Here is a 23,334-nt window from a genome sequence, read left to right as displayed (position 1 = left end):
AATGTAAGAAACCTTTTGATCAAACTTGAGCCAGAAGCTCGATGTGTGATTTATTATCATATCAGACAGGAGAGAAGCAGACTTGCACAGGTTTTTTTCAAAGAACTCTTCAATTATACTGGACTCCCAGAAAAACAAAAGCTGTATCTTCTAAGTCATGAAACAATTAGCTGACTTTAAACCATGCATCTTGCAGCCATTGGAGGAGACTGAGCAGTAAATTGAGTATACAGTTGGTAGGTTTCTAGAAGACCATCAGACAGAGGAACAGAAGTAGATCATTTGGTTCTTTAAGTCTGATCACAACCCATTCGATAATCCTCAACTCAATTTTTCTGCCATTTCCTCAACATTTGACTCCATTACTGATTTTAAAAAGGCCACTTCAGCCTTGAATATATTTAATGGCCCAGATCTGCTGATTTTCTCTGACAGTCTGTTTTACTTCAGATTATCATTATCTGCAGTATTTTATCTTTATTAATAAAAAGAATATTGATTGCTTTATAAATGAGCTGCACCAGCTCATAGCTAACTGTAAATAGGGGAAATGAAGTGATAATCTCATAGGGGACCATTGTCCATGTTGGTTTGCAGGATCAAACATTTTCACAATACTTGCCATCTGCAGTGAATCATTCATTGGCCAAAGCTGTGACAATAGCAGGCAGATTGAACTTTGCAAATCAAACAGAATAATTCACCAGACCAGCAAATTTCACATGGCCCAATGTTGGCAATAAATCAGAAGGAGTGAATAAATGGTGCAGCCATTGCCTTAACTCCATGCTCAAGCTGAGGTGAAAAAGTAGCATTACAGGCATGGCATTTGCCACTGTGTGAATGCTGAGTGCCATGCGTGCCATTAGATGCGTGTCCTTGATATGTATGTACCTATCAGGCAGGATAGAAATGGTCGTGTGAGGGAGCCTTGGTTGACGAGGGAGGTTGAATGTCTAGTAAAAGAGGAAGAAGGAGGCTTACATAAGGTTGAGGAAACAGTGTTCAGACACAGCGGTGGCGGGATACAGGATAGCCAGAAGGGACCTGAAGAAAGGGATTAGGAGAGCTAAGAGAGGGCATGAAAAATCCTTGGCGGATAGGATCAAGGATAACCCCAAGGCATTTTATGCGTATGTGAGAAACATGAGAATGACGAGAACGAGGGTAGGTCCGATCAAGGACAGTAGTGGGAGATTGTGTATTGAGTCGGAAGAGATAGGAGAGGTCTTGAATGAGTACTTTTCTTCAGTATTTACGAACGAGAGGGACCGTATTGTTGAAGAGGAGAGTGTGAAACGGACTGGTAAGCTAGAAGAGATACTTAGATTAGATTAGACTTACAGTGTGGAAACAGGCCCTTCGGCCCAACAAGTCCACACCGACCCGCCGAAGCGCAACCCACCCATACCCCTACATTTACCCCTTACCTAACACTACGGGCAATTTAGCTTGGCCAATTCACCTGACCCGCACATCTTTGGACTGTGGGAGGAAACCGGAGCACCCGGAGGAAACCCACGCAGACACGGGGAGAACGTGCAAACTCCACACAGTCAGTCGCCTGAGTCGGGAATTGAACCCGGGTCTACAGGCGCTGTGAGGCAGCAGTGCTAACCACTGTGCCACCGTGCCGCCCACTTGTTAGGAAGGAAGATGTGTTGGACATTTTGAACAACTTGAGGATAGACAAATCCCCCTGGCCTGACGGGATATATCCTAGGATTATGTGGGAAGCAAGAGAGGAAATTGCAGTACCGTTGGCAATGATCTTTTCGTCTTCACTGTCAGCGGGGGTGGTACCAGGGGACTGGAGAGTAGCGAATGTTGTGCCCGTGTTCAAAAAAGGGAATAGGGATAACCCCGGGAATTACAGGCCAGTTAGTCTTACTTCTGTGGTAGGCAAAGTAATGGAAAGGGTACTGAGGGATAGGATTTATGAGTATCTGGAAAGACACTGCTTGATTAGGGACAGCCAGCACGGATTTGTGAAGGGTAGGTCTTGCCTTACAAGTCTTGTTGAATTCTTTGAGGAGGTGACCAAGCATGTGGATGAGGGTAGAGCAGTGGATGTAGTGTACATGGATTTTAGTAAGGCATTTGATAAGATTCCCCATGGTAGGCTTATGCGGAAAGTCAGGAGGCATGGGATAGAGGGAAATTTGGCCAATTGGATAGAAAACTGGCTAACCGGTCGAAGTCACAGAGTGGTGGTAGATGGTAAATATTCAGCCTGGAGCCCAGTTACAAGTGGAGTTCCGCAGGGATCAGTTCTGGGTCCTCTGCTGTTTGTAATTTTTATTAATGACTTGGATGAGAGAGTCGAAGGGTGGGTCAGTAAATTTGCAGATGATACGAAGATTGGTGGAGTTGTGGACAGTGAGGAGGGCTGTTGTCGGCTGCAAAGGGACTTAGATATGATGCAGAGCTGGGCTGAGGGGTGGCAGATGGAGTTCAACCCTGCCAAGTGTGAGGTTGTCCATTTTGGAAGAACAAATAAGAATGCGGAATACAGGGTTAACGGTGGGGTTCTTAGTCAGGTGGAGGAACAGAGGGATCTTGGGGTCTATGCGCATAGATCTTTGAAAGTTGCCACTCAGGTGGATAGAGCTTGTAAGAAGGCCTATGGTGTATTAGCGTTCATTAGCAGAGGGATTGAATTCAAGAGTCGTGAAGTGATGTTGCAGCTGTACAGGACTTTGGTTAGGCCACATTTGGAGTACTGTGTGCAGTCCTGGTCGCCTCACTTTAGGAAAGATGTGGAAGCTTTGGAGAGGGTGCAGAGAAGATTTACCAGATGTTGCCTGGAATGGAGAATAGGTCGTACGAGGATAGGTTGAGAGTTCTCGGCCTTTTCTCGTTGGAACGGCGAAGGTTGAGGGGTGACTTGATAGAGGTTTATAAGATGATCAGAGGAATAGATAGAGTAGACAGTCAGAAACTTTTTCCCCGGGTACAACAGAGTGTTACAAGGGGACATAAATTTAAGGTGAAGGGTGGAAGGTATAGGGGAGATGTCAGGGGTGTGTTCTTTACCCAGAGAGTGGTGGGGGCATGGAATGCGCTGCCCGTGGGAGTGGTAGAGTCAGAATCATTGGCGACCTTTAAGCGGCAATTGGATAGGTACATGGATGGGTGCTTAAACTAGGATAGATGTTCGGCACAACATCGTGGGCCGAAGGGCCTGTTCTATGTTCTATGGATGACTTGAGAATGTTTTGCAAAAGCAGGAGGACACTACTGTCCATGGGGCATGTATGTGAAACCTGAACCTTTGCAATCTGCAAATGTCTAAGTGATCAATGTTTATAAGTAGTGAGACCTATCCTTCTTAGGAGAAGTCGTTAACCCCCCCAGAAGACTTTTGATATGCAGATCCTCTGGCATATTGCAGGAACTCCAATTTTAAATTTAACAAATGAGGAGGAGTGTCTTTACTTTCACAGACCATGTCATGTTCCAAACTCAGGGGGATATTTTTAAGGTGAGGGAGAAAGATTTTAAAATGTGTTGAGTGGCAACTTTTTTACTTTGAGTGGTTCGTGTCTGGAATGAAATGCCAGAGTAAGTGGTAGATGCAGGTACAGTTAGAACATTTAAAAGATATATGGATAAATTCATCAATAGGAAAGGGATGAAGGCATATGGACAAGGTGCAAGCAGATGGGACAGTTTTATTTTGGGGACATGGTCAATGCAGATTGGTTGAACCGAGGTGTCTGTTTCTAAGTTGTTTATCTCGATGACTTTAAGAGACTGTGAAGGGCAAAAATAGGGTTAGGTTAAAATGTGAATAGTTGTTTGGGAAAACAATTGACTTAAGGATATGTAATCAAAGATTATAATAGCTATTATACTCATTGTTAGTCTGCATCATCAATGAAAGAGACCTTGGAGTGCAGGTTCATAGCTCCTTGAAAGTGGAGTCGCAGGTGGATAGGATAGTGAAGAAGGCATTTGGTATGCTTTCCTTTATTGGTCAGAGTATTGAGTACAGGAGTTGGGAGGTGGTGTTGCGGCTGTACAGGACATTGGTTAGGCCACTGTTGGAATATTGCGTGCAACGCTGGTCTCCTTCCTATCGGAAAGATGTTGTGAAACTTGAAAGGGTTCAGAAAAGATTTACAAGGATGTTGCCAGGGTTGAAGGATCTGAGCTACAGGGAGAGGTTCAACAGGCTGGGGCTGTTTTCCCTGGAGCATTGGAGGCTGAGGGGTGACCTTATAGATGTTTACAAAATTATGAGGGGCATGGATAGGATAAATAGACAAAGTCTATTCTGGACTCCCTGGGGTCAGGGAGTCCAGAACTAGAGGGCATAGGTTTAGAGTGAGAGGGGAAAGATATAAAAGAGACCTATGGCGCAACATTTTCACGCAGAGGGTGGTACGTGTATGGAATGAGCTGCCAGAGGAAATGGTAGAGGCTGGTACAATTGCAACATTTATGAGGCATTTAGATGGGTATATGATTAGAAAGGGTTTGGAGGGATATAGGCCGGGTGCTGGTGGTTGGGACTAGATTGGGTTTGGATATCTGGTTGGCATGGACAGGTTGGACCATAGGGTCTGTTTCCATGTTGTACATCTCTATGACTCTATGTCAAGTAATGTCAGATCACGTGTAGGTGGAACCTGAGAGGGAAATGTTTTGATTAACTCAATACAACAGTTTAAGTTGTAAATAATGTCAACAGCAAATAACTTCTTTTCTTTAGATTAAAGCAGCATGGTTTCCAGCTCTTTCATTAGACACACATAGCCCCCAAACAATATCACAATGCATAAACACTATTTTCAAAACCTACTAGAATAAAAGTCCAGTGAAGCCAAACTTGGTTCCATGTCATGCAGAAGTGTTATGTTGTGTGTTAATATTTCTTATAGAGTAGAAGTGTAATGACAGAACATATTGTCTACAATTTCTTAGACCAATCAAACTCTTACAGTAAAACATGGTGTAACATAGTAACTAAATTCTACGACATTGTTGGTGGTATAAATTATGAGCCCAGGCTGTTACCAACAGATGTTAGTTGTGCAACATCAGTAAAGGTGGACGGTTTTCAGAACCAATTTGGAACAGATTGTATATTCTACGTGATTTCTGCCTTCATGTTAATTTGATAAAATGCCACTGCACCAGATGAGTTCCATAGATTGTCCAGATGAAATCTTCCATATTCAGTCTAACTGTTTATTCTCTTTTTATTTGTAGGAAATGCTTTCTGCAATATTACCACATCATCTGCGACAGATAACTGTAAATTGGTGTTAAGTGAAATTTAAAATTTGAAAACGACAACTGGACATCAAGTTATCATTGTCAAACTGGTCCAGTTGTCATTTTCAAATTTTAAATCTCCTGAACACCAATTACAGTTATCTGCCGCAGATGATGTGGTAATATAGCAAAAAGTGTTCCCTGCAAATAAAACGATTATGCAGTTGGGCTAAACATTGAAGATTTCATCTGGACAATCTGTGGAACTTGTGTATTTTCTCATGTCTTCGAGTAAAAAATGAGGTCTGCAGATGCTGGAGATCACAGCTGAAAATGTGTTGCTGGTCAAAGCACAGCAGGCCAGGCAGCATCCCAGGAACAGAGAATTCGACGTTTCGAGCATAAGCCCTTCATCAGGAAAGGGGGGCTTATGCTCGAAACGTCGAATTCTCTGTTCCTGGGATGCTGCCTGGCCTGCTGTGCCTTGACCAGCAACACATTTTCAGCTATTTTCTCATGTCTATCAATCTAAATCATATTCCATAACCTCAGGCTCATCTCAGAGAATGAGATCTTTCTGGACAGGACCTTCAGCGAGGTTATTACACCGAACATGCCAGAAGAGAGTAGAAGGGAGAAGACGATGAGGAAGGCAGAGATGAGACAAGTGCAAGAGACCCCGGGGGAAGTACCTGTCAGGAACAGGTTGTATCTCTTGGAAACCATAGAGACAGACGTCACTGCCAGTCCGAAAGGCGGTCAGAGCTGCCAATCAGAAATTGGCATGAAGGCAGAGCCGAGGAGTCAGACATTACATAGAGCCGTGGTGATAGGGGACTCCATAGTGAGAGGGACTGAAAGGGGTTTCTGTGGCAACAGGCGGGATTTGAGGATGGTGTGTTGCCTTCCTGGTGCCAGGATTAAGCACATCTCAGACAGAGTGCAGGAAATCCTCAAGGACGAAGATGAAGAGCCAGACATGGTGGTGCATGTCAGCACAAATGACGTCGGGAAGAAGAAGAGGGACATTCTGCAGCGGGACTTTGGAGAACTTGCAAGAAAGCTGAAAAGCAGGACATCCAAGGTGGTTATCTCCGGTTTGCTTCCATATCCTTGGGCTGGAGAGGACAGGAACAGGGAGATAATGGACTTGAATGTGTGGCTGGGGAACTGGTGCAGGAAACAAGGATTTTAATTTTTGGATCATTGGGGTATGTTTAGCGGTAAGGATAAATTATATTTGGGGGACGGGTTGCACCTTAATAGGTGGGGGACCAGCATTCTGGCAGGTAGGTTTGGCACTGCAACACAGCTGCATTTAAACTAAATAGCGTGGGGGGGGGGGGAATACAAACTGGAAGCTTAAGAAGGAAGTTAAAGGGAAAGTTAGAACAAGAGAAGTCAAGATAGACAACGGAATCAATGGAGCAGAAAACTCAAAAGGGATCACGCCGTAGGGTCAAGTGAAATAGGGATTGATGGGAAGGGTGAGGGGAGGAACAAATTAAAAGTATTATATATGAATGCGTGAAGCATTAGAAATAAGGTGGATGAGCTTGAGGCTCATTTGGAAATTGGCAGTTAAGATGTTGTGGGGGAACTGAGATGTGGCTTCAAGTGGACAGGGCCTGGGAAATGAATATTCAAGGCTATACGTGCTATCGTAAGGACAGGTTGATTGGCAAAGGGGGTGGGGTGGCCCTGTTGGTAAGAAATGATATTCAGACCCTTGAGCAGGGGGACCTAGGATCAGGGGATGTAGAGTCAGTATGGACAGAGCTGAGAAATTCTAAGGGCAGAGAGACCCTAATGAGAGTTATCTACAGGTCCCCAAACAGTAGAGTAGATGCAATATGTAAGTTGAATAAGGAGCTGAAATTGGCCTGTCACAAAAGTATTATTACAGTTGTTATGGGGGATTTCAATATGCAGCTAGACTGGGAGAATCAACATGGTACTGGACCCCAAGAAAGGGAGTTTGTGGAGTGCCTCCAAGATGGATTCTTAGAACAGCTTGTGCTGGAGCTTACCAGGGAGAAAGCAATTCTGGATCTGGTGTTGTGCAATAAACCGGATTTGATCAGGGATCTCGAAGTAAAGGAGCCATTAGGAAGCATTGACCACAAGACAATAAACTTTAATCTGCAGTTTGAAAGGGAGAGGGTGGAATTGGAAGTGACAATATTTCTGTTGAATAAAGGGAACTATGGAGCTACGAGGGAGGAGCTGGCCAAAGTTCAATGGTGCAATAGCCTAGCAGGGATGACAGTGGAGGAACAATAGCAGGCATTTCTGTGTATAATGCAGAAGATGCAGGATCAGTTCATTCCAAAAAGGAAGAAAGATCCTAAGAGGAGGCAGGGGTGGCTGTGGCTGATGAGGGAAGTTAAGGACCATATAAAGACAAAAGGGAAAAAGTATAACATAGCAAAGATGAATGGGAAATAGGAGGACTGGGAAGCTTTTAAAGAACAACAGAGGATAACTAAAAAGGAAATACGCAAAGAAAAAATAAAGTACGGAGGTAAACTGGCCAAAAATATAAAGGAGGATAGTAAAGGCTTTTTGAGGTGTGTGAAAAGAAAAAAAATGGTTAAGACGAAAATTGAGCCCTTGAAGGCAGAAACAGGAGAATTTATTATGGGGAACAAAGAAATGGCAGAAGAGTTGAATTGGTACTTTAGATCTGTCTTCACTGGGGAAGACACAAGCAATCTCCCTGAGGAAAAATTGTAGAAGGACCTGAACTGAAGGGAATTTATATTTGCCAGGAAATGGTGCTGGAGAGACTATTAGATCTGAAGGCTGATAAGTCCCCAGGGCCTGATGGTCTGCATCCCAGGGTACTGAAGGAGGTGGCTCTAGAAATCATGGATGCTTTGGTGATCATTTTCCAATGTTCTATAGATTCAGGATCAGTTCCTGCGTATTGGAGGGTGGCTAATGTTGTCCCACTTTTTAAGAAAGGAGGGAGAGAGAAAACAGAGAATTATAGACCAGTTAGTCTGACCTCAGTGGTGGGAAAAATGCTGGAGTCAATTATAAAGGACGAAATTACAACACATCTGGGTAGCAGTAACAGGATAGGTCAGAGTCAGCATGGATTTATGAAGGGGAAATCATGCTTGACTAATCTTCTGGAATGTTTTGATGATGTAACTCTGAAGATGGTCAAGGGAGATCCAGTGGATGTAGTACAACTGGACTTTCAGAAAGCCTTTGATAAAGTCCCACATAGGAGATTAGTGAGCAAAATTCAGTATTAGGGGCAAAATACTGACATGGCTTAAAAATTAGTTGGCTGACAGGAAACAAAGAGTAGTGATAAATGGCTCCCTTTCGGAATGGCAGGCGGTGACCAGTGATGTGCCACAGGGGTCAGTGCTGGGACCGCAGCTTTTTACAATGTACATTAATGATATAGATGAAGATATTAAAAGTAATATTAGCAAATTTGCTGATGACACAAAGCTGGGTGGCAGGGTGAAATGTGGGGAGGATGTTAGGAGAATACAGGGTGACCTGGACAGGCTAGGTGAGTGGACGGATGCATGGCAGATGCAGTTTAATATGGATAAATGTATGGTTATCCACTTTGATGGCAAGAACAGGAAGGCAGATTACTACCTAAATGGAGTCAAGTTAGGGAAAGGGGCAGTACAACAAGATCTAGGTGTTCTTGCACATCAGTCAATGAAAGCAAGCATGCAGGTACAGCAGGCAGTGAAGAAAGTTAATAGCATGCTGGCCTTCATAACAAGAGGAATTGAGTATAGAAGCAAAGATGTCCTTCTGCAGCTGTACAGGGCCCTGGTGAGACTGCACCTGGAATATTGTGCGCAGTTCTGGTCTCCCAATTTGAGGAAAGACATTCTGGCTATTGAGGAACTGCAGCGTAGGTTCACGAGGTCAATTCCCGGAATGGTGGGACTATCTTAAGCTGAAAGACTGGAGCGACTGGGCATATATACGCTTGAGTTTAGAAGGCTGAGAGGGGATCTGATTGAGATGTATAAGATTATTAAAGGATTGGACACTCTGGAGGCAGGAAGCATGTTTCCGCTGATGGGTGAGTGCCGAACCAGAGGACATAGCTTAAAAATAAGGGGTAGGCCACTTAGAATAGAGTTGAGGAGAAACTTCTTTACCCAGAGAGTGGTGGACGTATGGAGTGCTCTGCCCCAGAGGGCTGTGGAGGCTAAGTCTCTGGATACTTTCAAGAAAGAGTTGGATAGAGCCCTTAAGGATAGTGGAATCAAGGGTTATGGGTATAAGGCAGGAACAGGATACTGATTGAGGATGATCAGCCATGATCATAATGAATGGTGGTGCTGGCTCAAAGGGCAGAATTGCCTACTCCTGTACCAATTGTCTATTGAACACAACAATAATCACTTAAATTGTCTGTAAATTTGAACTGAGAATAGATGTTGCTTCAAATCAGCATAGGTGAACTTTCGAACATGCAGTTTTGAAGGTAATATTTGAATCAATTAAACTCATGAAAAATTGAATATTCCACACAATGGTCCTTAAGTAACTTGCCTTATTAAAATAATTCTAGCCATGCATTAACCTGAGGATAATTTACAGGTTGATATTGCAGGCAGGGTTCGGCTGTTGATTTTCCTAACTGCAATCACGTATTTTTTTTTTTACAGAGAACAGCACGACACTTACTGGGACATTACCTCCACAAAACACAACAGGTACAGAAAGTGGGCTCTTTGTAACTGTTCAGAACATTCAATAACTTGTTGAAATAGAGTAATAGGATACATAAGGAGCTTGTTTCTGTAAATATAAATTCATATGTACCCTAATCTGTGGACAATTTAAAAACTAATGTTACAAATAAGTAGAAAAATTGAAGCTGTTGAATGTTGGGTATCAAATCCTTATATTGAACGCCACATGTATGACTGGGTCATCAATTCTACAGATTTTGCCGTCTGTTAATCTGCCATTAGCATCACCTTTAAGTTGCATGTAAAAGTTCTGTACAAAGAGAGTATTTGTCACATAAAATGACTTCATAAAATAGCATGCAACTGGCATGACATATTCAGAAAACATCTATAATAGCAGAAGAAATATTATCAAGTGCTATTAGAAAGCATACCTCAGTCAGTACAAAAGAAAATCTCCCATATCCTTCCTAACTAGTTGTAATCTTTTTTTTACAGGGAATTCCTTTACCAATGCAACCATTTCACCTATGACAGGTAATGCAAATAGGTATTTGAGAGATTTTTATTTTGAAAATGACAGCTGTGTGTATTGAAATACATGATATTTTGCAATCTAGGTTATGACAACTTTTCACGTAAAAATAATTTATCTTCATCACCTTTGTAGTACTTAAAATGCTTGGCTTTAAGGCTGCCCTCCAGTGGTTACAGACTCCTCTGGATCTACAGTTACAATACAACCATAATCACATAAACTGTCTATCACGTCTATTGGGAATAGATGTTGCTTCCGATTAGCACAGACACATTTTGTTAAATGCATTATTGAAGAGAATAATTGGATCAATTAAACTCAGGAAAAATTCAACATTCTACAACATGGTCCTTAAGGACCTTATTTTATCAAAATAATTAGGCCGTGTCCTAACCTGAAGGCAAGTTACAGATGAAAACTACAGCAAGGTTTGGCTGTTAATTGTTTGATCTGAAGTCATGTATTTCTCTTACAGTTAACAACTCGACAGTTACTGGCTTATCACCTCCATGGGACCAAACAGGTACTGAAAATAGACTCTTTGTAACTATTAAGAATGTAAGAAACCATTTGCTGAAGTTTGAGATATTGAGAACTGTCTGAAGCACATGGTATGATTTATTATTAAATCAGACAGGAAGGAAGGAGGCTGTTCACGTTTTTTTAAAAGAGCTCGTCAATTATACTAGATACCCAGAAAACAAACTATATCAGTTAAATAATGAAACAATCAGCTAATTGACTTTAAACATTGCATCTTACAGCTAGAGGAGGAGACGAAGCAGTAAATTGAATGTTTAGGTTGGAAGGTTTCTAGATGACCATCAGACATAGGAACAGAAGTGGGTCATTTGATCCTTCAAGTGTGATCACACCCAATAGTCCTGAACTTCACTTTTCTACCATTTCCCCAACTGATGATTCCTTTACATATTAAAATAAACAGTCTATTTCAGCCTTGAATATATTTAATGATGCAATAAATATAGCCAGGTCTTCTGACTTGCTCCAGCACTGTCTGTTTTATTTGAAATTGCTGCAGTATTTTGTCTTTATTAACAAAGTAAATACTGATTGCTTTATAAACCAGGGAAATCATGTCTCACAAACTTGATTGAGTTTTTTGAAAAAGTAACAAAGAGGATTAATGAGGGCAGAGTGGTAGATATAATCTATATGGACTTCAGTAAGGCGTTCAACAAGTGTCTCCATGGGAGACTGGTGAGCAAGGTTAGATCTCATGGAATACAGGGAGAACTCACTATTTGGATACAGAACTGGCTCAAAGGTAGAAGACAGAGGGTGGTGGTGGAGGGATGTTTTTCAAACTGGAGGCCTGTGACCAGTGGAGTGCCACAAGGATCAGTGCTGGGTCCACTACTTTTCACCTTTTATGTAGATGATTTGGATGTGAGCATAAGAGATATAGTTAGTACATTTGCTGATGACACCAAAATTGGAGATGTAGTGGACAGCGAAGAAGGTTACCTCAGATTACAACAGGATCTTGATCAGATGGGCCAATGGGCTGAGGAGTGGCAGATGGAGTTTAGTTTAGATAAATGTGAGGTACTGCATTTTGAGAAAGCAAACCTCAGAAGGACTTATACACTTAATGGTAAAGTCCTCAGGAGTGTTGCTGAACAAAGAGACCTTGGAGTGCAGCTTCATAGCTCTTTGAAAGTGGAATCGCAGGTAGATAGGATAGTGAAGAAGGTGTTTGGTACATTTTCCTTTGCTGGTCAGAGTACAGGAGTTGGGAGGCCATGTTGCAGGACATTGTTTAGGTCACTGTTGGAACATTGTGTGCAATTCTGGTCTCCTTCCTATTGGAAAGATGTTGTGAAATTTGAAAGGGTTCAGAAAAGATTTACAAGGATGTTGCCAGGGTTGAGGGACTTGAGCTATAAGGAAAGGCTGCATAGGCGCTAGGGCTGATTTCCCTGGAGCGTCGGAGGCTGAGTGGTGACCTTATAGAGGTTTACAAAATTATGATGGGCACGGATAGGATAGGATGGGGTGGGGTAGTTTAGACTAGAGGACATAGGTTTAGGATGAGAGGAGAAAGATAGAAAAGAGACCTAAGAGTCAACATTTTCACTCAGAGGGCCGTACGTATATGGAATGAGCTTCCAGAGGAAGTGGTGGAGGCTAATACAATTGCAACATTTAAAAGGCATCTGGATGGGTATATGAATAGGAAGAAATTGGAGGGATATGGGCCAGATGCTGGCAAATGGAACTAGATTGAGTTGAGACATCTGGTCGGCTTGGACGAGTTGGACCGAAGGGTCTGTTTCTGTGCTGTACATCTCTATGACTATATGACCTGTACCAACTCACAGGTGAACATAAAAAGGGGAAATTAACTGATGTGCTTATAGGCGATCATGTCCAAGTGGGGTTGCAGGTTAAAATGTGAATAGTTGTTTGGTAACATGAAAGGGTATAATAACTATCATGCTCATTGTTAGTCTGCATCATCAATGATGTCAAGTAATGTCAAATCATATGTAGGTGGAACCTGAGAAGGAAATGTTCTGATAAAGTCAATGCAGCAGTTTAATTTGTAAATAATGTAAACAGCCATTAAAGCTTTTCTTTAGATTAATGCAGCATCATTTCCCGCTCTTTCATTAAAAACATATAGTTCCCAAACATCATCATAATATGTAAGCGCAAACTTCAAAACCACCAAGAGTACTGGGATAAAGATCCAGCGAAGCCAATTTTGGTTCCAAGAATTTTGCTAGTGTCATGTTGTTCATTGACATTTCTTATAGAGTAGAAGTCTAAGACAAAATGTATAGTCATATGTTAAACAAGTTAGGCAAAGAGTGGGATCATGATCTATTTGGATTTCCAAAAGGCCTGAGGCGGTTGGAGGAGCGGGGCTCAAGGGCGGAGGAGCGGGAAGTGGAGGAGACGCCCTTGAGCCCCGCTCCTCCAACCGCCACCAAGACAGAACCCCACTGGTTCTCACCTACCACCCCACCAACCTCCGTATACAACGTATCATCCGCCGTCATTTCCGCCACCTTCAAACGGACCCCACCACCAGGGATATATTTCCCTCCCCTCCCCTATCAGCGTTCCGCAAAGACCACTCCCTTCGTGACTCCCTCGTCAGGTCCACACTCCCCACCAACCCAACCTCCACTCCCGGCACTTTCCCCTGCAACCGCAGGAAATGTAAAACTTGCGCCCACACCTCCTCCCTCACTTCCCTCCAAGGCCCCAAGGGATCCTTCCATATCCGCCACAAATTCACCTGTACCTCCACACACATCATCTATTGCATCCGCTGCACCCGATGTGGCCTCCTCTACATTGGGGAGATGGGCCGCCTACTTGCGGAACGCTTCAGAAAACACCTCAGGGACGCCCGGACCAACCAACCCAACCACCCCGTGGCTCAACACTTTAACTCTCCCTCCCACTCCACCGAGGACATGCAGGTCCTTGGACTCCTCCACCGGCAAAACATAACACGACGGTTGGAGGAAGAGCGCCTCATCTTCCACCTGGGAACCCTCCAACCACAAGGGATGAACTCAGATTTCTCTAGTTTCCTCATTTCCCCTCCCCCCACCTTGTCTCAGTCGGTTCCCTCAACTCAGCACCGTCCTCCTAACCTGCAATCTTCTTCCTAACCTCTCCGCCCCCACCCCACTCCGGCCTATCACCCTCACCTTGACCTCCTTCCACCTATCACATCTCCATTGCCCCTCCCCCAAGTCCCTCCTCCCTACCTTTTATCTTAGCCTGCCTGGCACCCTCTCCTCATTCCTGATGAAGGGCTCTGGCCCGAAATGTCGAATTTCCTATTCCTTGGATGCTGCCTGACCTGCTGTGCTTTAACCAGCAACACATTTTCAACTCCTATTGTATTAGGGGCAACATACTGGTATGGATAGAACACTGGCTGACTGGCAGAAGGCAGAATGTGGGAATAAATGGATCGTTTTCAAGCTGGCAGCTGGTGACTAGCAGACTTCCACAGGATTAGTGTTGGGACCACCATTATTCACGTTATACATTAACAATTTGGTCGAATGAACTGAGAGCATTGTGGGTAAGTTTGCAGATGACACAAGGATAGTTGGAGGGGCAAGTCATATTGAGGAAACTGGGAGGCTGGAGAAGGGCTTGGACAAACTAGGAGAGTGGGCAAAGAAGTGGCAGATTGAATACAATGCGGGAAAGCACGAGGTATGCACTTTGGTAGGAGGATAGAGGCATTTCTATTTCTAGGCTATTTTGTACAGAGGAAAAACCTTCGGAAATCTGAAGCACAAAGGAACTTTGGAGTCCTAGTTCAAGATTCTCTTAAAGTAAATTTGCAGGTACCATTGGCAGTTAGGAAGGCAAATTCACTGTTAACATTCATTTCAAGAGGACTAGAATACAACACTGGTGAGGCTGTATAAGGCTCTGGTTGGACTCCATTTGGAATATTGTGAGCAGTTTTATGCTCTGCATCTAAGGAAGAATGTGCTGGCATTGGCGGGATCCAGAGGAAGTTTACAATGATGACCTTGGGGGTGAAGTGCTTGTCATACGAGGAGCAGTTGTGGACTATAAGTCCGTACTCAATGGTGTTTAGAAGGATGAGGGGGATCTGATTGAAACTTAGAGAATATTGACAGGCCTGGATAGAGTAGATGCGGAGAAGATGTTTCCACCAGTAAAAGAGACTAAGACTTGGGGGCACAGCATCAGAGCAGAGCGATGATCTTTAGACTTGAGATGAGGAAAAATGTTTTCAATCAGAGGGTAGTTAATCTGTGGAACTCATTACCACAGAGGGCTGTGGAGGCCAAGTCATTGAATATATTTAAGACAGAGATAGATAGATTGTTGATTAGCAAGGGGTTCAAGGGTTATAGGGAGAACAGGGCTGAGAAACATATCAGCCACGATTGTATGATGGAGCAGACTCAATTGGCCAAATGACTTATTTCTGCTCATAGATCTTATGATCTTATGTTCTAATTTATAACATTGATGGGGCCAAAGTCATGGGCTGAGGGAGTCAGCGACATCATTGATATTCCCAATGAATTGCTCAAAATCTTTTTAACATCAGATAAGGTGAAGAGTTAGCAGTATCTGACTAGTTCCTGTTACATATCATGGTCAAATTGCCAACTTAAAACTTGTTCCATAAATGGCCACTTTACAAGTTATCAAGATGGAAATGAACTCATTCAAGCTAACTGCTTGTAATATATCACCACAAATTCTTTTCCTAACACTACCACACCATCTGTGATGGATAACTGTGAATTTTTTTTTAAGAATTATAAATGTTCAAATTGACAACTGCACATCAATGGACAAAGTCTTTTTTTATATGCAATTGAATGAATGCCCTTATTCTCCTTCTTGCTGATATGCTTTGGTTGATGCATTCTGCCTCCCTGTATCTAATTGTACTGTGATACAGATGAAAGAGCTCCCACAAGGAATAGGCACAAAGACAGGAATGTTCACTTAGCATTGTCGAATCACACCTCAACGTCAATGGAACAGCATGTTCTGAAAATGCCAACAATTTCAGGAAAAACATCAGTGAAGTAGTTGTACAAAGCACATCTTGCCATCACATGTACTGACGTAATCCACTAGCTTCGATGTAGTCCTCTGAAAGGCCATTTTCCAAGTGATGATGATAACAATCTACCACACCAAAACTATCCTCCTGTAAACTTTTAACATGGAATATCTTTTTCAATTCTACAACTTTATATCCATTTCATAACTAAATCCATGATTAATTCAAAATTGAAAATGGTAGTTATATATAAACGGACAAACATTGATTTCTATTTAATGAAGGTACAAATGCCTTTGTGTTCATTGTGTGCAAGTATTGACAACTCCATTTGCATTTCATTAAAGGTTCCTAATGATGAGCCATGAGATTAATAGTCAGGTCATATTGTCTTGTTAGAACATGCAAGTATCACCAGCTCATGTAATGACACCAGGGGGGAGTGGATTCATTAATATGATTTGTATTGCTAATAGAAGCATGCATATAACCTAATGCACATGTCTTATCCTCTGAAAACTGTCAATCTTGTAGCTTTAGTTGATGGGGTTAACTCCTTACCATTAGTAGTATTAAACTTTCAAGATTTGGTTTTGTTTGGCCTGGTTTCAATTTAAAAGTAGACTTTTGACAATAAGCAATCTATTTATGATCAGGAAAAGCTGCCATTTCCAATCAGCACAGACAAACTCGGTTAAACACACTGTTGGAAGGAATAATCGGTATCTCTCGAACTCATGAAAAGTTGAACATTTTCATTATAATCCTTAATTTTGTCATTTTGTGAAAGTAATTTACCTGTGTCCTAATGTGTGGATGATTGATAAAGTGTGGTTGTCAATAAGGTGAGGCCGTTGATCTGTCTGATCTAAAATTATCTCCTCTTATCGTGAACACCATGACTGCTACTGAGACACCATCTCCACAGAACACAACGGGTACTGCAAATGTACTCCCTGGAAATATTAAGGATGTAAAAAAAATAGTTGAAGTTGAGCTGTTCAGAACCACAGGAAGCTTCTGACCTCTTTAATTATTGAATAATACAGAAGGCACTGTTCAGTCCATTGAGTCTAAAGATTTTGAAAGAGTCGTTCAATTATTCCCCCTCCTGCCCTCCAACTCTTTCTAATAAATCTAGATGTTTCTCCTTTCCCAGTATTCATCCAATTCACTTTTGACAGTTAGTGCCAGTATTGCTTCCACCAGTGCAACATGTCATGCATTCCAGATCATATTCCCATCAGACTGGAAAAGTGCCATGTTAAGTTTTGATTTTTCTCTCTTACAATAATCAAGCTCTTATAGTTGAACTTGGTGACACCCAGTAACATGTTGACTGTATCACACCATGGATGTTGATGGGATTATTCAATTGGATATTTTGCCACTACACTACTATCAGATTGGAACAGTTTAAGCTCCTCAGTTTTCTTATTCTTTGACCTTCAGCTGTTTGTCAAAACACCACTCTACCAGGTTCACCTCTTTGATTGTCAAGTTGGAACTCTACACACTTAATCTAACTGCTAGTCATCTTTTACAGGGAAGTTCATCAGTGATATGACCACCTCACCCAAGACAGGTAATCACAACTAGACCTTTGAGGCATTTACAATTTGATGGTTACATCTGCACATCTATGGTCAAATTTGATTCTTGTTTACGCAACTTGTAGAAATGTACATGCGCTCCTTCTCACTAATGCACATCAATTGAAAATGAATTGGTGATGTGTCATGTGTGTTTGTAGAGATTGACACACACTGGGTACCAATGTCCATCAATGCAGAGTGCGTGTGGCTGGTATCTGGAGGGTGTACCCCTTTAGATGCTGGTCCCTGATGACCAACAAGGAGGCCACTCAGAGAAAGTGGTGAGTTGAATTTGCCAGGTGCCAATTCTGTATTTCATATTAGGTTTTGCTCCACCTGCAACAGAAAATTGCAAATCAGCTGAAAGATTTAAATATTCAAATTGACAAGCAGATATAAATGGACAATTTTTTATATGATTGAACGCTCTTGTTTTCCTTCTCACTGATGCACATTAGTTAATGTATTCTGTCCCTCTGTTTATTTGCTGCCAGTCCCCTAAGTCTTTTCTATGTTTCAATAAAGGCACGTCTCTTGCTTCTAAAGCCCAATGAATAAGAGTCTAAACTACTCGACCTCCCATAACAAAATCCTTCCAAGCCTGGGATCAATCTAGTGAACCATCCCTGGACTGTGCCCAATACTCAGAAAAAGCAGTTATTTTTCTGCAGATCAACATTTTTGAAGGAGAGATCATGCTGCATAGACGCTCAATGGGTGGCACAGTGACTCAGTGGTTAGCATTGCTACCTCACGGCACCAGGGACTTGGGTTCAATTCCAGCCTTGGGGGACTGTCTGTGTGGAGTTTGCACATTCTCCCTGTGTCTATGTGGGTTTCCTCCTATGATCCAAAGGTGTGCAAGTCAGGTGAATTGACCATGCTAAATTGCCTATAGTGTTAGGTGGATTAGTCAGAGGGAAATGGCTCTGGATGGGTTACTCTTTTAGAGGATCGATGTTGACTTGTTGGGCTGAAGGGGCTGTTTCCACACTATAGGGAATCTAATCAGTCTCTTAGAATTTATATCCAACACTATTTCTCTTTGGGACAGATTCCATTTCAAATGTAGACTTGGAAGGAATGGTTCAGAACTCATCAATTCATGAAAAATTGTACCATTTTGCAATCTAATCCCCAAGTAGTTTATATTTTGTGCATAGTTTGCAAAGTAACACAACAGTCTGCATGAGGCTGTTGATTTCTGATCTGAAATCATGTACTTCCTTTGGAGGGGATTCCATGCCTATTAAGCATTTGCTCCATAGAACACAAGAGGTACTGTAAATGTGCTGTTTGGAAATATTACGAATGTAAGCAACCTGTTGTTAAAACAGACCCATTCAAGATATGCAGGAATTTACTGTTGTTTTATATTAGAATTAGACATTAAAAAAAAGACTCTTCAGTCCATTGTGCCTATAGAGGTAATTAGAAAGCTCTTTTATTCCTAAACTTCTGCACTTACTGCGTAATCCTGGAAATTTCTCATGTCCCAGTATTTATCCAATTTCCTCTTAACAGTTCCTCCCAGAAATGCATCATGTAGTACATTCCAGACCATATCACGTTTTCCCATCAAATAACTCCAGTACAGGAAATGAGATTTCTGTGATTGCAATAGTTCACTTTAGTTGTTTCCAATCAGAGAGAACTCCTGGGAAAATGGTGCAGTGAAGCCAATATCTGCAGCATCGAGTAGTGAAAGTACCAGGTTGAGTTTAGATGGAACTTACAGCTGTAAAGCCTGGGGTTACAGACTTATTGTCAATAATTTTCAACAATAATCCAGCTGGCACTGTAAAGCTTGGTCTCACCTAAGAACTACAATTTATAACATTATTGGGTCAACAACCATGGTCCGAGGGTTAGCAATTTAACAGAGTTGATAGTAATTTTGAAATTTCAGAGAATGTGGAGTGTTTACAGTATCAGTCTGACTCCTTTTATACATCACAGCCATTTTTTTTTAATCATTCCGCTAACAAAACATCAGGGTCACTGGCTGGCCAGAATTTATTACTCATTTTTAGTCGCTCTTCAGAAGATGGTGGTAAGCTACTTTCTTGAACTGCTGCAGTCCATCAGCTATAACTAGACCCACAATGCTGTCAGGGAGATACTTCTAGGAGTTTTGCTGAGCAGCAGGGAAGGATCTGCAATATACCTCCATGTCAGGACAGTGAGTGGGTTAAGGGAAACTTGCAGGTGATGGTCTTCCCGTATATCTGCTGACTTTGTCCTCCTAGATGGAAGTGATTATGGATTTGGAAGGTTCTGTTTCAGGATTTTTGGTGAATTTCTGCAGTGCATCTTGGAGGTAGCACACACTGCTGCTACTGAGCGTTAGTGGCTTCCATAAATGACCACCTCACAGTTTGTCAAAGACGGAGATTACCACAACCAAACTGTCTGCTTGTAATCTTTTATCACAAATTCCTTTCCTAAAAGTACCACACACCTACACAGAAAATTGCAAATTGAGAAATTTAAATATTCAGATTGACAACTGCACACTATTTTTTCTCCTCATTGGTTGACACATTCTATCCCCCGTTTATTTGGCTCCAGCATCTCATTTAAGTTGCACCGTGCTCCAAGAAAGAAAAGACACACAGTCAGTTATGTTCACTTAATGTTGTCCCATCACCAGTGCAGTCAGCTCTGGAACTACCAGTACTTGCAGAAGGAAATGTCATTCCTGATTAAGGGCTTATGCCCGAAACATCGACTCTCTTGCTCCTCAGATGCTGCCGAACCTGCTGTACTTTTCCAGCACCACACTCTCGACTCTGATCTCCAGCATCTGCAGTCCTCACTTTCTCTGGAAAGGAAGTGTCAGCCTAGACTTTGTAAGAAGAGCATTAAACCATCATATGGGCTCAAACATTATCCATTAATTTTGATCTGGCTTTTCTGGAAGGCAGTTCCACCAAGCTCTTTTTCTAAGCGATGAAAATGAAAATCACCAGGTCAAAACAAATCCTCTTCCACTTCTACCTCCTTGTATCCATTTTGAATGTATTGATCATTTTAAAGTAGAAAATGACAGGTATATATTGATGCAGTGTAATTTTTATTTAATAATTGTACAAATACATTTATGTTTACTGTCTCATCATTAATCTTCCCCTTCCATCCATTTTGGTTTCCTCAATCCCTTAAAGGTTCACAATAATGAATAGTAATATAAAGGTAAAGTGCTAATATCCTGTGAGATCATTAGGGTAAGGGTGTTGATTGTCTGATCTGAAATCATATCCTTCTCTTACAGTGAACATGACTATTACTGGGACATCATCTCCACAGAACACAACAGGTACTGCAGATGTGCTCTTTGGAAATGTTAAGAATGCAAACAAAAACCAGTTGTTAAAATTAAACAATTTAGAATCACTGGTGCATTTTGTTTATCAAATCAAACAGGACAGAAGGAGTTTGTGGGATTTATTAAGCCAATATTGGATGTTTGAAATAGCTGCTCAAATATTTGCAGCCTCCTGCTCTCTCCACACAAACCTGGAGATTTTTCCTTTTCCAGCATCTATCCAATTTCCTTTTCACCTTTAGCATCAGAACTGCTTCCGCCAACTCATCATGTAGTGTATTAAATAAAAAACAGAAAGAACTGCTGGCAGTCAGAACATAAACAGGAATTGCTGGAAAATCTGAACTCAACTTCCCTTCTGAAGAAGGGTCACTAGATCCAAAACATTAACCCTGATTTCTCTCTACATAGGGAAATCTCAGTAGGTTTGGCAGCATTTGTGGGGAGAAATCAGGGTTAATGTTTCAGGTTTAGTGACACTTATTCAGAATGCAAGTTGAGTTCAGATTTTCCAGCAATGTCTGCTTTTATATCATGTTGTGCATTTCAGATCATATCACATTTTCCTTTTAAACAGAACACATCTTAGAAATGTGATTTCTGAGATTGTGTCTGTTCACTTTATTTGTTTCAAAACAGAGAATACAGATGCTGTGATGATGCAGAGAAGCCAACCTCCCATGGCATGAATTGTGAAAATGTAATTTTGAGTTTGGATTTTTCATATAGATTAGTCAACAGTGTCATGTCATGGATAATTTAATGATGTTAGTTTTTTGGGGATTCATTTACCACTGTAGTTGTTTTATATTGCTAGTACAATCAAACTGAATATTTAAGCTCCTCAGTTGGTTTTCTTGTCTATGACAATGTGCTAATATATAAAACTCAACTCAACAAAGTTAGTCCTTTCAGCTACCAAGATGGAAATAATCTTATTCAATCAAACCATTTGTCATTTTTACAGAGTATTCATTTACCAATATGACCATCTCATTTGGGACAGGTAATTACAAATTGATGTTTGAGGGATTAAGTTTTGTAAGTTGATTCTATACGTTAACATACAAATGTGATTTTGTTTCTATGACTGCACAAATGCATATGAACTCCTTCTCACTAATGCACATCAATTGACAAACTCTACCCACTCTCTACGTATGCCACTGGTATCTCCTTAAAAATGCACAATGATAGAAAAGGGAAGACTAGATAGAGAGAAAGTAATTGTTAGATTGAAGTCCCTTGACTATCACACAAGCATAATCAATTGTGTTAGATATCCAGAAAAGCTGTGGAGGTAATTAAGCATTAATGTGAGTGTGTAAAAGGTAGATGTGCGGAGATCTTAAAATGTAGGAGCAGCCAAAGGCCTTTTCATCCAATCTATTGTGTTCATGGTTGATAACCTTCAACTACATTTTCCTGCCTTAGTCTCAAACCTTTGATTTCACTTAAAGATTAATAATCTGTCCATCTCAGCCTTGAATATATTCAATGACTCATACTCTTGAACCCTTCAGTGATAACGAACTCAACAGAAGGAAACTCTCTAGAGAATAATTTCTTCCCCTTCTCTGTCATAACTTGGTGACCCCTTGCTCTGAGATATGCCATCGCATCCTAGATTCTCCTAGAGGCAAGCAGTCTTTCCAACATCTTCTTTTTAAGACCCCGAGGAATCTCCTATGTTTCAATGGTTCCTCTCATGCATCTACATTCCAAAGACTACAAACCCAAGCTACTCAACGGCTCTTCATAAGAAAATCCCTCCAAGCCCAGTATTTATGTGATTTCCTTTTCACATTTGCTGTCGGAACTGCTTCCACCAACTCATCATGTAGTGCGTTCCACATTCTATCAGATCTTCTCATCAAACTGGTAATGTTTGAGTAATGTGACTTCAGAGATTATGTTAGTTCACTTTATTTGTGTCAAAGCAGAACACCTACTATTGAACTGATGGTGTAATGAAGATAGTGTCAGCTGCATGAATTGTGAAAATGCGATAGCAAAATTGGACTCTTCTTGTAGATTATAATATTAATGATATTAGTTGGGGATCCTTTGCCATTATGGTGGATTTACCGAGCTTCCACTATCAGATTGGAATATTTAAGTTCCTCAGTTAGCTATGACATTGTGCTAGTTTATAAAACACCATTCCACCAGGTTAGCCCATCGGGCTATCGAGGTGGAAATCAAGCACATTTGATCTAACTGTTTGTCGTCTTTTACAGGAAATCCTGTTATCAATAAGACTGGCTCTTCTGGGACAGGTAATAACAAATAGGTATTTGAAGTAGTAAGTTTTGAAAGTTGTTTCTATACATTAGTGAACAAATTTGATTTTTGTTTCTGTGTAAGTATATTTGATCTCCTTCTCCCTAATGGACATCAATTCA

The 23,334-nt window shown here is 41.4% G+C and overlaps 1 protein-coding gene across 6 annotated transcripts in view; it reads left to right on the top strand.

The window, feature by feature from the left end:
• The window catches only part of LOC132820996 (adhesion G-protein coupled receptor G2-like), a 199,843-nt gene that overhangs the window by 101,200 nt on the left and 75,309 nt on the right, over nucleotides 1-23,334 (top strand). For all 6 annotated transcript variants that reach the window (XM_060833455.1, XM_060833452.1, XM_060833453.1 and 3 more), the window contains 7 exons: nucleotides 9,885-9,932; nucleotides 10,410-10,448; nucleotides 10,925-10,972; nucleotides 17,553-17,591; nucleotides 20,876-20,920; nucleotides 21,897-21,935; nucleotides 23,170-23,208. In XM_060833455.1, the coding sequence (XP_060689438.1) occupies nucleotides 9,885-9,932; nucleotides 10,410-10,448; nucleotides 10,925-10,972; nucleotides 17,553-17,591; nucleotides 20,876-20,920; nucleotides 21,897-21,935; nucleotides 23,170-23,208 (297 nt within the window). The remainder of the gene's footprint in view (nucleotides 1-9,884; nucleotides 9,933-10,409; nucleotides 10,449-10,924; nucleotides 10,973-17,552; nucleotides 17,592-20,875; nucleotides 20,921-21,896; nucleotides 21,936-23,169; nucleotides 23,209-23,334) is intronic.

This window comes from Hemiscyllium ocellatum, chromosome 12 (genome assembly GCF_020745735.1).
Source record: "Hemiscyllium ocellatum isolate sHemOce1 chromosome 12, sHemOce1.pat.X.cur, whole genome shotgun sequence".
NCBI lineage: Eukaryota > Metazoa > Chordata > Chondrichthyes > Orectolobiformes > Hemiscylliidae > Hemiscyllium > Hemiscyllium ocellatum.
This window is presented reverse-complemented; position numbering and strand designations above follow the sequence as displayed.